Source organism: Camelus ferus, chromosome 19 (assembly GCF_009834535.1).
Source record: "Camelus ferus isolate YT-003-E chromosome 19, BCGSAC_Cfer_1.0, whole genome shotgun sequence".
Taxonomy (NCBI): domain Eukaryota; kingdom Metazoa; phylum Chordata; class Mammalia; order Artiodactyla; family Camelidae; genus Camelus; species Camelus ferus.
The window spans coordinates 28758395-28771616 of NC_045714.1; the positions used below are offsets into that span (position 1 = coordinate 28758395).

The 13222-nt window shown below is 43.3% G+C and overlaps 1 protein-coding gene across 1 annotated transcript in view; it reads left to right on the forward strand.

Annotated features, from left to right (window-relative positions):
* The window catches only part of PAK5 (p21 (RAC1) activated kinase 5), a 245165-nt gene that overhangs the window by 207280 nt on the left and 24663 nt on the right, over window positions 1–13222 (forward strand). The window contains exon 5 of the mRNA XM_032461833.1: window positions 1638–2423. Coding sequence (XP_032317724.1) covers window positions 1638–2423 — 786 coding nt within the window. The remainder of the gene's footprint in view (window positions 1–1637; window positions 2424–13222) is intronic.

Below are 13222 nucleotides of genomic sequence, written 5' to 3' on the forward strand. Positions count from 1 at the left end.
ATCTGAAAACATTCCAGATTTGACTTCAACGTTTATTTAAAAGAAAAGGGTAGAGAATAAAGGCTTTAGTCTAGGACTGATCCGGGGGCAGGGGAGGCGGGGAGCCCAACCCTTGTCTTTCACCATGAAGCACTCATCCATAAAAACATATGCTCTAGGACAACTTTGACTTTTTCTTCCAGTTTGAAATCTGTTGTACTAACTGAGATGGCTTTGAACTCCTCGCTACGTGCTCAAAGGTATTTTTCTCTAAAATCCTGGAAGTCTGAAGTCACAACACTTTGTTCTTTGTTCTTTTATCCACCCCCATCCTGTTTTGCTGCACACCTTGTCATTGTCAACGTGCAGTTGACTGGCTTTGTAAGTAGTTTCTGATGTCTTTCTGTTCCTGGTATTCATTCCCGTGTTATTTAGGTTCATTAAAGGGAACATCTGGGCTTGGCAACCTGTCACTGAGATTCAGGTACAACCACATCATTACCAAGTCATCCAAAATTCAGCAACAGTGATGCTGATGATACATAGAAGGGTGGTCGCAGGCAGCCTTACAGTTAGAGACTTAATAAGAACATCATATTTGATCACAAATTAAGGCACACAAGTAACCTTCATGCTGTTCCCTATTTACAGTTCAGAAAATTCCTTCCTCCTCTATAAAATCTGACAACTTCAATTATTATGTAACTTTCATTAAAAAGGTTTTAAAAAGTGTACCTATTTCTGAGGATGTTAATATGCAAGTGACAGTGTTTACTGATTTCACTGATAATCTGGACAATGAATGTAAAGACATAATAAATATGCCTTTTATAACCAAATAGATAATAGGCTTGAAATTACAATCATCAGCTTATTGTTAGGTGGTGAGTGTTTATTATTAAGTGAGCAACATGAGCTGGTAAATAAGACAATGATATCCTGTATTTAGTCTTCTAAATGACATTTTGATGTTTGATCTCTCTGTTGAGATAGGTAAAGAAAAATTTGCAGTTTGAGGATATTGTTTAATACTTGATTTACTTCACCACTGAAATCAATCGACAGGCTTTTCTCTTTATCTTTTTTTTTTTTTTTTGAGTTTGTCAACCTCTGATCTCTGCCATTCTTTTTTTTTAACATTCTCTCTTTTTTTATTGAAGTATAGTCAATTTACAATGTTGTGTCAATTTCTGGTGTACAGCACAATGTTTCAGTCATGCATATACACACATATATTCCTTTTCATATTCTTTTTCATTATAGGTTGCTGCAAGATACTGAATATAGTTTCCTGTGCTATAAAGTAGGACCTTGTTTATCTTTTTTTTTATTATTGAAGTGCAGTCAATTACAATGTGTCAATCTCTGGTGTACAGCACATTGTCCCAGTCATGCATACACATACATATATTCGTTTTCATATTTTTTCCATTAATGGTTATTACAAAATATGGAACCTAGTTCCCTGTGCTTTACAAAAGAAACTTTTTTAAAATCTATTTTTATATATAGTGGCTAACATTTGTCTCTTTTGATAAAGTGTTCCTGGGACCTGCTTTCCTCTGTGGTTTCCATTGGATGGAGTTGGGGTGGGATTCCTCTGTCAGTCGGAGAGCCGAAATGTTTTCTTTAAACAGTGTTACCTTTGTTGTTTCCAGACCATCGTTAGAGGAAACAAACCCTGCAAGGAAACGTCCATCAACGGCCTGCTGGAGGATTTCGACAACATCTCCGTGACACGCTCCAACTCCCTGAGGAAGGAAAGCCCGCCCACCCCGGACCAGGGCGCCTCCAGCCACGGTCCAGGTCACCGGGAAGAAAACGGCTTCATCACGTTCTCACAGTATTCCAGCGAATCTGACAGCACAGCTGACTACGGGCCGGAGAAGCACAGAGAAAAGAGTCTCTGCGGAGACGATCTGGACCCGTTCTATAAGGGCGGCCACGCGGCCAAGCAAAACGGGCACATGGTGAAAATGAAACACGGGGACCCCTACTATTCTGAGATGAAGCCTTTGAAATCCGACATGGCCAGATTTCCTGTTGATTACCATGCACACTTGGACTCACTGAGCAAACCCAGTGAGTACAGTGACCTCAAGTGGGGGTACCAGAGAGCCTCCAGCAGCTCCCCTCTGGATTATCCATTCCAATTTGCACCTTCTAGAACTGCAGGGACCAGCGGGTGCTCCAAGGAGAGCCTGGCATACAGCGAAAGTGAATGGGGACCCAGCCTGGATGACTATGACAGGAGGCCAAAGTCATCCTACCTGAGCCAGACCAGCCCACAGCCGGCCATGCGGCAGAGGTCACGGTCGGGCTCCGGGCTCCAGGAACCCATGATGCCCTTCGGAGCAAGTGCATTTAAAACCCACCCCCAGGGACACTGGTACAGCTCCTACACCTACCCTCGCTTGTCCGAGCCCACAATGTGCATTCCAAAGGTAACGTTCATCGCCTCCTTCCCTCCCATGTGTCACAGCCTTCTTAGACAGGTGCTAATGTGCGGGTTTCCCTTTGAGTGAGAATCCATATGAAAATTCTACCTGCTTTCCACCCACGAGACCCCAGGGAAGAGAATTTAGGGCAAGGCACATTTATTCATTAAAATCAAAGCCTTTTGGGAGCTCCTATAGGGTTTCTGGTTAAAAGGCAAAAAAAAAAAAAATTATTCAAAAGATATTGTGATACACTAATGATAAGTATTATGTGCTCATGTGGTACTAAGTTCTCTATTAAGGCGTATATAATTGTAGACCATTAGATGGAATAATGATTGCTGCATTCTGGTAAAGGTTTACGTGGATCTGCCGACAAGGAAAAAAAAATCAGGATAACGTGGTAAGTTTTTAATGCATTGATTGTCTTCAACTCAAAGGAACTTGGAACGTATGTCCTTTTGAACGTATGTTCTTCCTACTAGTTTAGTATTGAAATGTATTTTTTTGTGTGTGAAACTTTAGGTATGATAGATGGAAGTTGGTAGTTGGACCTTTTTTGGTGTGATTTTATTCTGTTTTATCTTACTGCAGTTTCTCTCGATAATTTTTTTTAATGTAGCTGCTACAAATTTGCTTTGAAATGTGACTGGTCCATGATATCCCAAAGTTTGGGAAACGCTGTTGGAGAAGTTACTGACTTTGCAAAATACCCTGGAAACAGTACAGGGGTTTTATGTTCCCGTAGTAACTGAGAAATTTTTTTTTGCCACCTCCCTCATACAGCAAAGGGAAAATGAGACATTTAGGGATGGGCTCTAGATTACAGAAGTCTCAGATCAGTTGAGAGAGATGTGACTTCTAGTAGTGGGATCATTTACATTCACACCAAATGTTGTCTCTTCACCATCTTGATGGGCTGCACAGAAACCCTGGAAGGCATGCCTGCCTGCATCATCTGTTTGGTTGTCAATCATTAGTATTTTTCCTTTGCTAATTAATTCTCATAAACCCAACCCAAGATGTTGAAGTCTTTTAGGGACATGCTGGGAGTGACTTAGGCCGTACTTTTAGAAAAACACAAAAAGACTGTCACTGTAGTTCTCAATGTATAAAATTAAAACTAAATCTGGAAGAGATATGGACCTGAAATATATACCTCCAGTTAAAGCTTAAATATTGAGAACATTTTCCATCTCACTGTGTTATTTGTCTGAACACCCATGTTCTTGCCTTTACTTCCTGTGTTCCTGCCAGGGTAATGGTTGGAAAGAGGTCTGTCTAATTCACCCACAGACAGAAGCAATAGAGAGCCATATGCATACGTCATAATGCTTGAGATGGTTTATTCAATTTCCTGCACATATCACTCAACCACGGGAACCCCTTCATAGTACCAGAGTGAACTATGCAAGTTAGCACATTCTTTTGCTGAATCTATATACATCCTTGGTTTGGTTTGGTTTTGTTCATCCTTTGGTTTTTGAACATCAGTGATTATTTTATTCAGGAGCAAAGAATGCCTTTTTTTTTTTTTCAGCTTTACTGAAGTGTACTTGACAGAATTGTCAAGATATTTAAAGTGTACAGATGAGTATTTGATAGACAAATACATTGTGAAAGGAGTCCCCTCATTGAGTTAACTAAGACCTCCATCACCTCACATATTTATGTCGTTTGTGTATGTGTGAGAACATTTAAGTTCTACTCTCTTAGCAGATTTCAGTTATACAGTACAGTGTTATCACCTGTAGGTCACCATTCTATACATTCCATCCTCAGACCATATTCATCTTTATACCCTTTTACTAACTTCTTCCCTTTTCCCCACCCCCAGGCCCTGGCAACCACTTTTGCACTCTGTTTCTATGAGTGTGACTTTTTTTTTTTTTAAGATTCCACATATATATGATGTCATCTACAGTATTTGTCATTCTTTGTCTGGCTTATTTCACTTGGTATAATGCCCTTCAGCTTCTTCCATATTACCGCAAATGACAGGATTTCCTTCTTTCTTAGGGCTGAGTAATATTCCTTTGTAAATATATTTCCTCGAGTCACAGTTTCTTGATCCACTCATTCTTTGATGGACACATAAGTTGTTTCTGTACCTTGTCTATGTAAATAATGGCATGGGAGTACAGATATCTCTTCCAGATAATGATTTCCTTTCCTTTGGATATACATCCATAAGTGGGATTGCTGGATTGTACAGTAGTTCTATTTTTAATTTCTTGAGAAACCTCCTTACTGTTTTCCACTGTGGCTGTACCAGTCTCCATTCTTGCCAGCAGTGCACAAGAGTTCTCTTTTCTCCACATCCTTGCCAGCATTTATTATCTCTTGCCTTTTTAATAGTAGCCATCCTAACAGGTGTGAGGTGGTATCTCATTGTGGTTTTGATTTGCATTTTCCTGACAATTAGTAATGTTGAGCATCTTTTTATATCCTTGTTGGCCATTTGTATGTTTTCTCCAGAAAACATCTATTCAGGTTCTTTGCCCATTTTTAAAAAAATTGGGTTACGTGGGGGTTTTGCTATTGAATTCCTTGCTATGCATTCCTTACTTATTTTGGATATTAACTGCATGTCAGATACGTGGTTTGCAAATATTTTTTCCTATTCTGTAGGTTGTCTTTTCATTTTATTGATGGTTTCCTTTACTGAGCACAAGCTTTGTGGTTTAATTTAGTCCCACTTGTTTAGTTTTGGTTTTGTTGCCTTTGTTTTCAGTGCCAAATCCAAACAATTATTGCCAAGAGCTATGTCGAAGAGCTATGGTTTCTTCTAGGAACTTTACAGGTCTTATATTCAAGTCTTTAGTTAATTCTAAGTTGACTTTTGTGTATGATTTAAGATAGGGGTCCAGTTTTATTCCTTTACACATGGTTATCCAGTTTTCCCAGCAATATTTATTGAAGAGGCTATCTTTCCCCCCTTCCATGTTCTTGCCTCCCTTGTCATAGGTTAGTTGCTCTATGTGGGCTCATTTCTGGGCTCTCTCTTCTGTTCCATGGATCCAAGTGTTGGTTTTTATGCCAATACTATGCTATTTTGATTATTATAGCTTTGTAATATAGTTTGCAATCAGGAAATATAATGCCTCCAGCTTTGTGATGTTTTTTTTTTTTAATCTGCATTTTTTTGGCTATTCAGGCTCAAATAAATTTTTTGTGTATGAGCTATATTTGAACACTTGTTGTTGGGAGTTGTTCTAGGTCATGGTCATAGGTCAAATTTTGTCCAGAGTTTGTCACCCTTTCATGTTTAGCCCACCCAATAGTCATTTTCAACATGGGAAAAAAATCAAAATATTTCACTTAGAATTCTCAATTTTTGGCTTTCAGCTTTCTCTTGAAGAAAAAAAAAAGGGACAGTCTGTTCTCCCTGGGCCTACATTTTCATGTAGCATTGAAAATAGACTTGGCTGGAGGTACGGCTGCCCCATTAGAAGGAATAGATCCTGCCCAGCCCCCTCCATTCATTTCCCCATTAGCCTAATCACTAATGGCATTGGAGATTGAATGTAACAACCAGCTTCCTGGGCCCCCTCATTTCACAGATGGGGAAACTGAGGTCCAGAGGTCACTTGGCTCACTTAAGGTGTCATGGTTGGTTGGTGCAAAACAAGAACAAGAATCCAGAATCTTCTCCCAATTCACTGTTTTTCCCCTTATAGGGGCATGTGTCATTTTAGGAGTTTAACTGCATTTGCCAGTACAGGCCATGAGAGGTCCCACTGGCCACCAGAACTTTAGGCAAGGTGGAGGAATAGGAAGGGGTGGGGAGAGGAGTGGGCAGGGAGGGGTAAATTCCTTCATCCCCTACCAACTCCCTCTCTTGCAGACTTCCAAATATAAGGCAAAGCGAACCTGCCCTGAAATCTGTCTGCTTTGTCACATCCAGAAACAATGAAGAAACTGTTAAGGCTCAGAAAAAACGTACATAACAGTCCTACCAAGAGCTGTTCAGCCTTTATAATCAGAACTCCTGAGGAGCAAACTGCCGTTCCCTGCTTCACAGGAGACACATGAGAAATTCACAGGCAGGTCTTGTGGGAGGGTACGAGGTGGGAGGCCTGTTAGTAATTAAAACGTTTACTTGATTAAAAGTATAACATCTCTCTAAAAAGATGGAGGTGCCTGTGTCTTTAGAAGTATGCTCTTAAAAAATCTACGCACCACATCTGGATTTCCTGCTGAGGGAAGAAACAGCGATCACGACTCAGATAGTCTGGCTTTGCCTCATGGAAAATTCTAGAGGCTGGTGGGTAGTGTTCACATCTCTAGTAATAAGAGAAAGCACAGAATTTGTGTAGGTTTCCCAGATAGTACAAAAATGCGGAGGGGTGTGTGTGTAAGTGTGGGTGTGTGTGTGTGCATGCATGTGTGTTTGACATCAGTTTTATATTTTAGCCTAAAGGAAAAAAAAAAAAAACCTAATGTTAATCCACTGTAAAAATCTCCTCCAATGTTATCTTCTACCTACCCAATTTTCCCGTTGGTGTGACAAGAATCAAGGGTGTTATGAAACCTGTAGATGTTGGCATCCATCTTTTTGGTTTTTTTGTTTGTTTTTTGGTTTTTGGTTTTTTTTGCTGGGGCTGAGCAAATGAAACCTTGGGGGGAGGAAAATAAAGCCCTACTAAGCTCCATTCACACCACAGAACTACCAATACGGCCAGATGTCAAGAGAGACTGCTTTCCACCCTCCCTTGCAGACTAGCCTGCCTTACAGGGAAGGCTGGAGAGCCTGTCCCTGTGCGTTTGGTTTTGCTTATTCTAGATGCTCTCCAGGGACCAGGCAGCTGCTGGCTCAGGGTTCGGATGTCCTGGTGCTGGCCCAGCACATCATTCCTTATGCTGGCTCCAACCGCCAAGACACCCCAGCATCACAGATCTGCCAGCACTGGCTGGGTACCAGATCCACATGCTGCCTTGCTGAGCCTCACAGTCCTGCAAATCCTTGCCCCCTTCAAACAGATGAGGAAACTGGGGCTTTGAGAGGCTCAGTAAGCAGCCAGGTCAGTTAGCTCGTAACAGAGCTGGCATCGAGCCTTCTGGGCTCAGCCCCTTCACCAGACGTCGGATACACCCCCAGTGACACAGGAGTATCTTCCGTGGGCGCCAAGCTTCACCTTGCCTCTTACAAGACCCTTTTAACACCTGCAGTGATGAAGTCCCCTCGGGCTGCATCACCCTGCTTTACTCTATAGCAGGGTTTCTCAACCTGACACTACCAACCTTTTGTTGTGGGAGCATCCTGTGTGCTGCAGGATGTTTAACAGCATCCCTGGACTTTATTTACTCACTCAGTGCCAGGAGCATCTCTCCCTCAACTGTAACAACCAAAATATCTCTAGATACTCCTCAATACCGTGTGAAGCAGGGAGAGCAAAAGCAGCTCCAATTGAGAACCCCTATTTTCTAGCTACCGCTTCTCAAATGCTTTCTGGCAGTTGAGGCTGTAGGTTCTGGAGAGAGAACTCCCTGGGTTTAAGTCTTGATATTGCCACTTCACAGCGGGGTGAGTAAACTGCATACCTGTGCCTTCTTTACCTACGAAACGAGGATAAAAACCGTCCCTGCCTTTTCATGTTGAGTGGGGGTTAAATAATTACAATAGTCTAATTATTCATGCACATCATGTGTATGCCTTGGTCTGTGTGTACAGCGTGTAGGTGGGTGATGGCTGTGATATGATGCCGAGGGTGCCTGTATGCCAGGCACTGTGCTAAACACTTTGCAAATATGACCGAATTTTGTCCTCAAAATCAACTCTAGAAGTATTCGAGATGCTTCTGGACATCCCCAGAATATGAAGTCAAATGGCTGTGTTAGGACCCAAAATTAGGTCCGTCTGACTTCAAGGTCTGTATAGTCCAGAACATTCCTACTTCCACAGAAGGAAACTGAGGAGAAGAAAGACAGAGGTGAGCCCTTGGGGCCCCGATGCACATACTGCCGGCAGCCCTCACCTGCTGACAAAGATTGGGTGAAGACTCACAGATGGATTTGGGGAGCGTGGGACACACTTTATCCTGTCCTTGGTAGGAAGAAGTCCTCGGAGAAGTTCCGTAGCATCACCAGACTGTGATTTATGGGTAAAGCTGGGACTGTGGGCTGCAAAGGAAGCATTAAGAGTAGAGAACCCTGAGTCTCTCATATGCACTCACTCTACCTTGAGTGATGGTCTTATTTGACTTTTTAAAGGACCATCCATATTTTCTCAGCCATTACAGAAGGCATTTAAGAGCACAAGTCCTAGAATCAGATTCCCAAAATTGGAGCACTTTCTAGCTGTGTGATCTTATCTGTGCCTCAGTTCTCTCATCTGCAAAGTGGACATTTCACTTCCTACTTTGAGCATGTCCTGAAGATCAAAAAAGGTTAATGAATGTAAAGGAGTGAGCACATGGCAAGCCCTCAGTATCCGCCCTTATTTTCAGGAATATTTCTGGTAGGAAAACATGTCACCATATCTGCTCACACCAGCCATAGGAGCACCCTATCGGTATGATCATTTACATATTTTCAAAATATGGGAACAAGTTCTATCTGACTCTGTCTTCCCTGCCACTCTGTGTAGCCTCATAATTATGACTGCCCTCACTTTGGAGATATGGGTCACAGAGGCCAGAGGAGCTGTGTGACTTCCTCAAGGTCTTACAAAGCTATAGTGACTGAGCTGTCCCAAGGACCCCAATCCCGTCACCCCAGTGCTTTTTCTACTCTATAAAATGGAATGAAATTCTCAGACCTCCTATGGAAGCCAGGTGCTAAGGGAGAACAGAAAATTTAGCAGCATTAAGGCAAGAGCCATCATAACTGTAGATGCATATTTGTCATGGCTCCTACCAACCAACCCCTCCAGCTTACTCTTATTATCTCCACTGAACGGGGCAGCAAAGTGACCAATGCTGGGTCCAGGACTTCCCCAACAGATACCATATTAAGGGGTTCTGAGTGAAGGTGGAGGATGCAAGAAAAACTGTGGCACGATTCCCCAGACTTCCTTCTGGGGTCACCCGTGCAATGGGTTTTCACTCCTCACCTATCACTTTGCTTCCCCTGGAAGGAATAAACAGTTGAGCCAGTATGCCCAGCCTTCCTGAATCAATAGTTTAATGACTCACCATCCTTTGTGGTACTTGTCACACCCAGATTCAACCAAGGCACCAGGAACAAAGCCGCAGCTCCTAATCTACTAAGGATCCCAGGAGAACACTTTTCAAGAGACACTTTAGGGGCCTGATGGATAATGAAATGATGAAGCTGGCAAAATCTGATGGGCTGCACCAAAAATCTGAGAGGGGGAGGGGGAGGGAGGGAGATTGAGAGAGAGAAAAGTGCCTACTCTTTTAATATAACAATGGATATTATTGCCTGTATATTTTTTTCTTTCCATATGGGCTCCTTGTAGGATGTGTTTTAAGGCTCACAAAACATCCAAAGAGGCGATTCAGAGCAACATCTCTAACATCTGTGCCTTCAGATGGAGATTCGAGGCATCCTTCGCATTTAAATGAACTCATCTTCCCATGAGTGTTCTTGTGGTCCAAAGTAAATGGTATTTCAGTCATTATAAGTGGAGTTTCCCATTACCAAATTAAAAACAAAATGAACCCAACCTGGCATTGTCTGTCCCGATGCTCTCAGAGGCCCTGACACATGTGAACCGTATTCTGCGGCAGTGAACTAATCCCCAGAGGTGCAGCCCCCACCATGTGTCTGCGGGTGGTGACAAGTCACAGGTCAGAGTAATCTGCTCCTGAATGGAGGTTGCAGCCTTAGAGTCTGGAGCAGCACCCGTGGGGGGTTAATTAGATCTACTGGTTCAGACGTGGAGGAAGAGCCCGAAATACAAAATATCCAGCTGCTTGAGTCCGCTGATCTGAGATTGATTCATTTCTTCAAATAACTAGGGTTTGCCTCTTTGTAGGGGTCGTGAGCCTCTTGTCTGAACGCTTGGTGTGCATTTGCTATCTGCTTTGTGAGGCAGGGAAGTACATGACTCTTCCAACTTCCCGTCACAAGGTGTAAATTCCTACATGCCTAAATAGCAATCCGGCGTCATGGTGTGGGAGATTTCCCGGCAAAAACGCTAAATATGGTGAATGGCTTTCTGCTGCAGGCAGTTTGGAAACCCAGCAAGTGTCTGACCTCTCAGAACTTAACCTCCTCCCCAAGCTCCCCACACCAGGTCCTCAAAGAGACACCTTGGTTTCTTAGGTCCCACGGAGCCCTGCTCGTGACGCTGCGCACTGCTGTGCTACGCGGGCCAGTCTCTTCCGCTGAAACTGAGTGCCAGCTCAGAGTGTGTGCTGTGTCTCTGTGTCATCCAGCCTGGGTGGCTGTCATAGGCCATGCAACAGGGCCACTCCACTTGGTAAATGAACGTAAGTGATTCGGAGGAAACTGACTTAGCTGGGCACATGTCAACATTTTGCCTCAAGCAGGGACAGCAGCTACTGTCTTACTAAGATGCAGTTGGAGGTAGAACCATTCCCCACCGCCCTGTGCACGGAGCTCTCAGGTCAGCAGCCACCTTGGCAGGAGAAGTAGAGGCTGGAAGCTCAAGGATGGAGACACAGGAGCCCATTGGCCACAGGCCAGGCAGGTGGGGACTAGCACCCCTCAGTGGCGTTCCTGCCCACAACAGGAAGACCTGGGACCACAGAGAATAACCAGAGGCACGTGGGAGAGTCCACACACACACACACACACGTTTGAGTCCCCTAAATATCAGTCTCTAAAATGTCCCTACAGAGAAAGCCCTACAGCTGCTGATTATTTCCTGAATTTTTACAAGCAGACATTTCCCTTTCCCAAAGCCAAGGCCTGTCCAGTTACACTTCCCTTTGAGTCAAGTAAGGACAATTTAAGATGTCCTGTCCTTGCTCAGATAACAGAAGCCTATGATTCACTTTCATCCCGCATCTGATTTATGTAGAACGAGCAGCACGCAGTCTGGCTTTTTTCATCTTTGCGATGAGCAGTCTCTTTGCTTTATTGTACTTTGCAAAGGGGTATTGGAGCATCACACTCGAGCACTGGAACCAGCTGCCTCCCCTCAGCTGCGACTGCGGGGAGTGGAAGGAGGGACTCCATCCTTCACGGAAGCTTCTGCAGTCCCCGTTCTGTGGGTGCAGACTGACACAACGCGCACACACCCGCGCGTGCACACCGCCCCTCCACACCCACACCCATCTGGGACGACCCAGCCGCAGCCTCCCTGTCACCAGGGAAGGCCACGATGACAAACAGATACTGCCGCAGGAATTTTTTCCCTTCTTTTCTTTCTGTCTCCCTCCCCCACACCGAGCTTTTTTTTTTTTTTTTTTCCAGCCTTGGCATAAAATGGTCAAATGATGTTCTGCTGCAGAATTCAATTTCACAGTTCAGTTGGGTCCTTGATTACACTGCCAAATTCAGATTAATGTGCATTTAACTAACATGGATCGGGGGAATTCTGGCTGACAGCCAGCTATAATCGGAGCAATTGATAGCTGTGTGGAGCTTTATGCCCTGTCCACCCCAGCACACCACTGGTGAAATTGATTGATTAAATGAATTCATTGCTACAATCATTTATAATTTCAATACATCACAAGCCTGTGTCGGACTCTATCCTGGGAGAAGCTGTGCTCATTGTGGAAGGGCAGTCTGGCTGAGCTGTTAACTGAGGATTATTTATTCTCATAGAATACAGCTTTTTTGTTTTATGCCCTTACTTTTTGACTGGGTTTGAATAGAGACATAAAAAAAAAAAAGCACGATTTCTTTAAGATTTAATTTGCACAGCATACTAAAAGGCATCGGGGACAGAAAAATGAACATGTGTTCCAACCATTTCTAAGAAGAAGGAGACTAAGACTGTTTCTACATTCTTTCAGCATTTTTAAATATTCCTGTAGAGAGAATGTATTCAATTTTCAGTGACAACTGGTGGCCCTGTAACGGCAGCTAAGCTGCTTGGCAGCCTGCTGATACCAGCCTGGGTGATAATTTGCAAATTGATCCAATCGTCCTCATTGCATCTTGTCGTATGGAAGTCCCCTTGGTAGTTTGCGGATCGTGGTCTCATTGATGTGAAGTTACTTTTCCACAAAATCACAGGACTGTTCTCCTGGGAGGAGTGAGGGAAGGCTTTGTGGTGTTTATTACAGTTTTCTCTCTGGCACAGTGGTTTTCCACCCCGGCTTCAGACCCCTGCAATAAGGTCTTATGAGCTAAACTGCATGCGTAGATCTTTTGGAAATGGTGTGGGGCGTGAGTGGTGGGAGACACACTGGATTCGTTTTAAAATATCTGTTCCTTTCCCTGGTCCAGTTCCACTGAATTGTGGTTTCACTAACTGATTCAGCTCTACATCCTTCTCAAGATACTGTCTGCCTGCTCATGTGGAGTCCAAATGTATTCCTTTTTTATTCCTAGAATTTATTTGTAAATCAAGTTGTAGAAAAGGTTGTCCAGTTCATGTTTTACTCCTTTGCAAGTCTTTCTCCCAGGCACGAGCATGCGCGAATGTACGAAACAGTAAATACGGACAAATTCATCATTTTTGTTTCACCCATTTACAAATATAGGATATCATGGGAAAGATGATTTCGAGTAAAACAATGAAAGGAAAACAGTTAAACAATTACAATAGATTAAGAGCCATGTGAGAGGACCAGGGGGCCTTGTTACAGAAGAAAGCTTGAGCTTTCTGTCTTGGATAAATATGTAGAAGAAAGTTTGGGCATTATTAGGGCTAAGCGCAAAATTCTGCTCTGGCCAAAGCGAAAATGAAAGCAATGAAG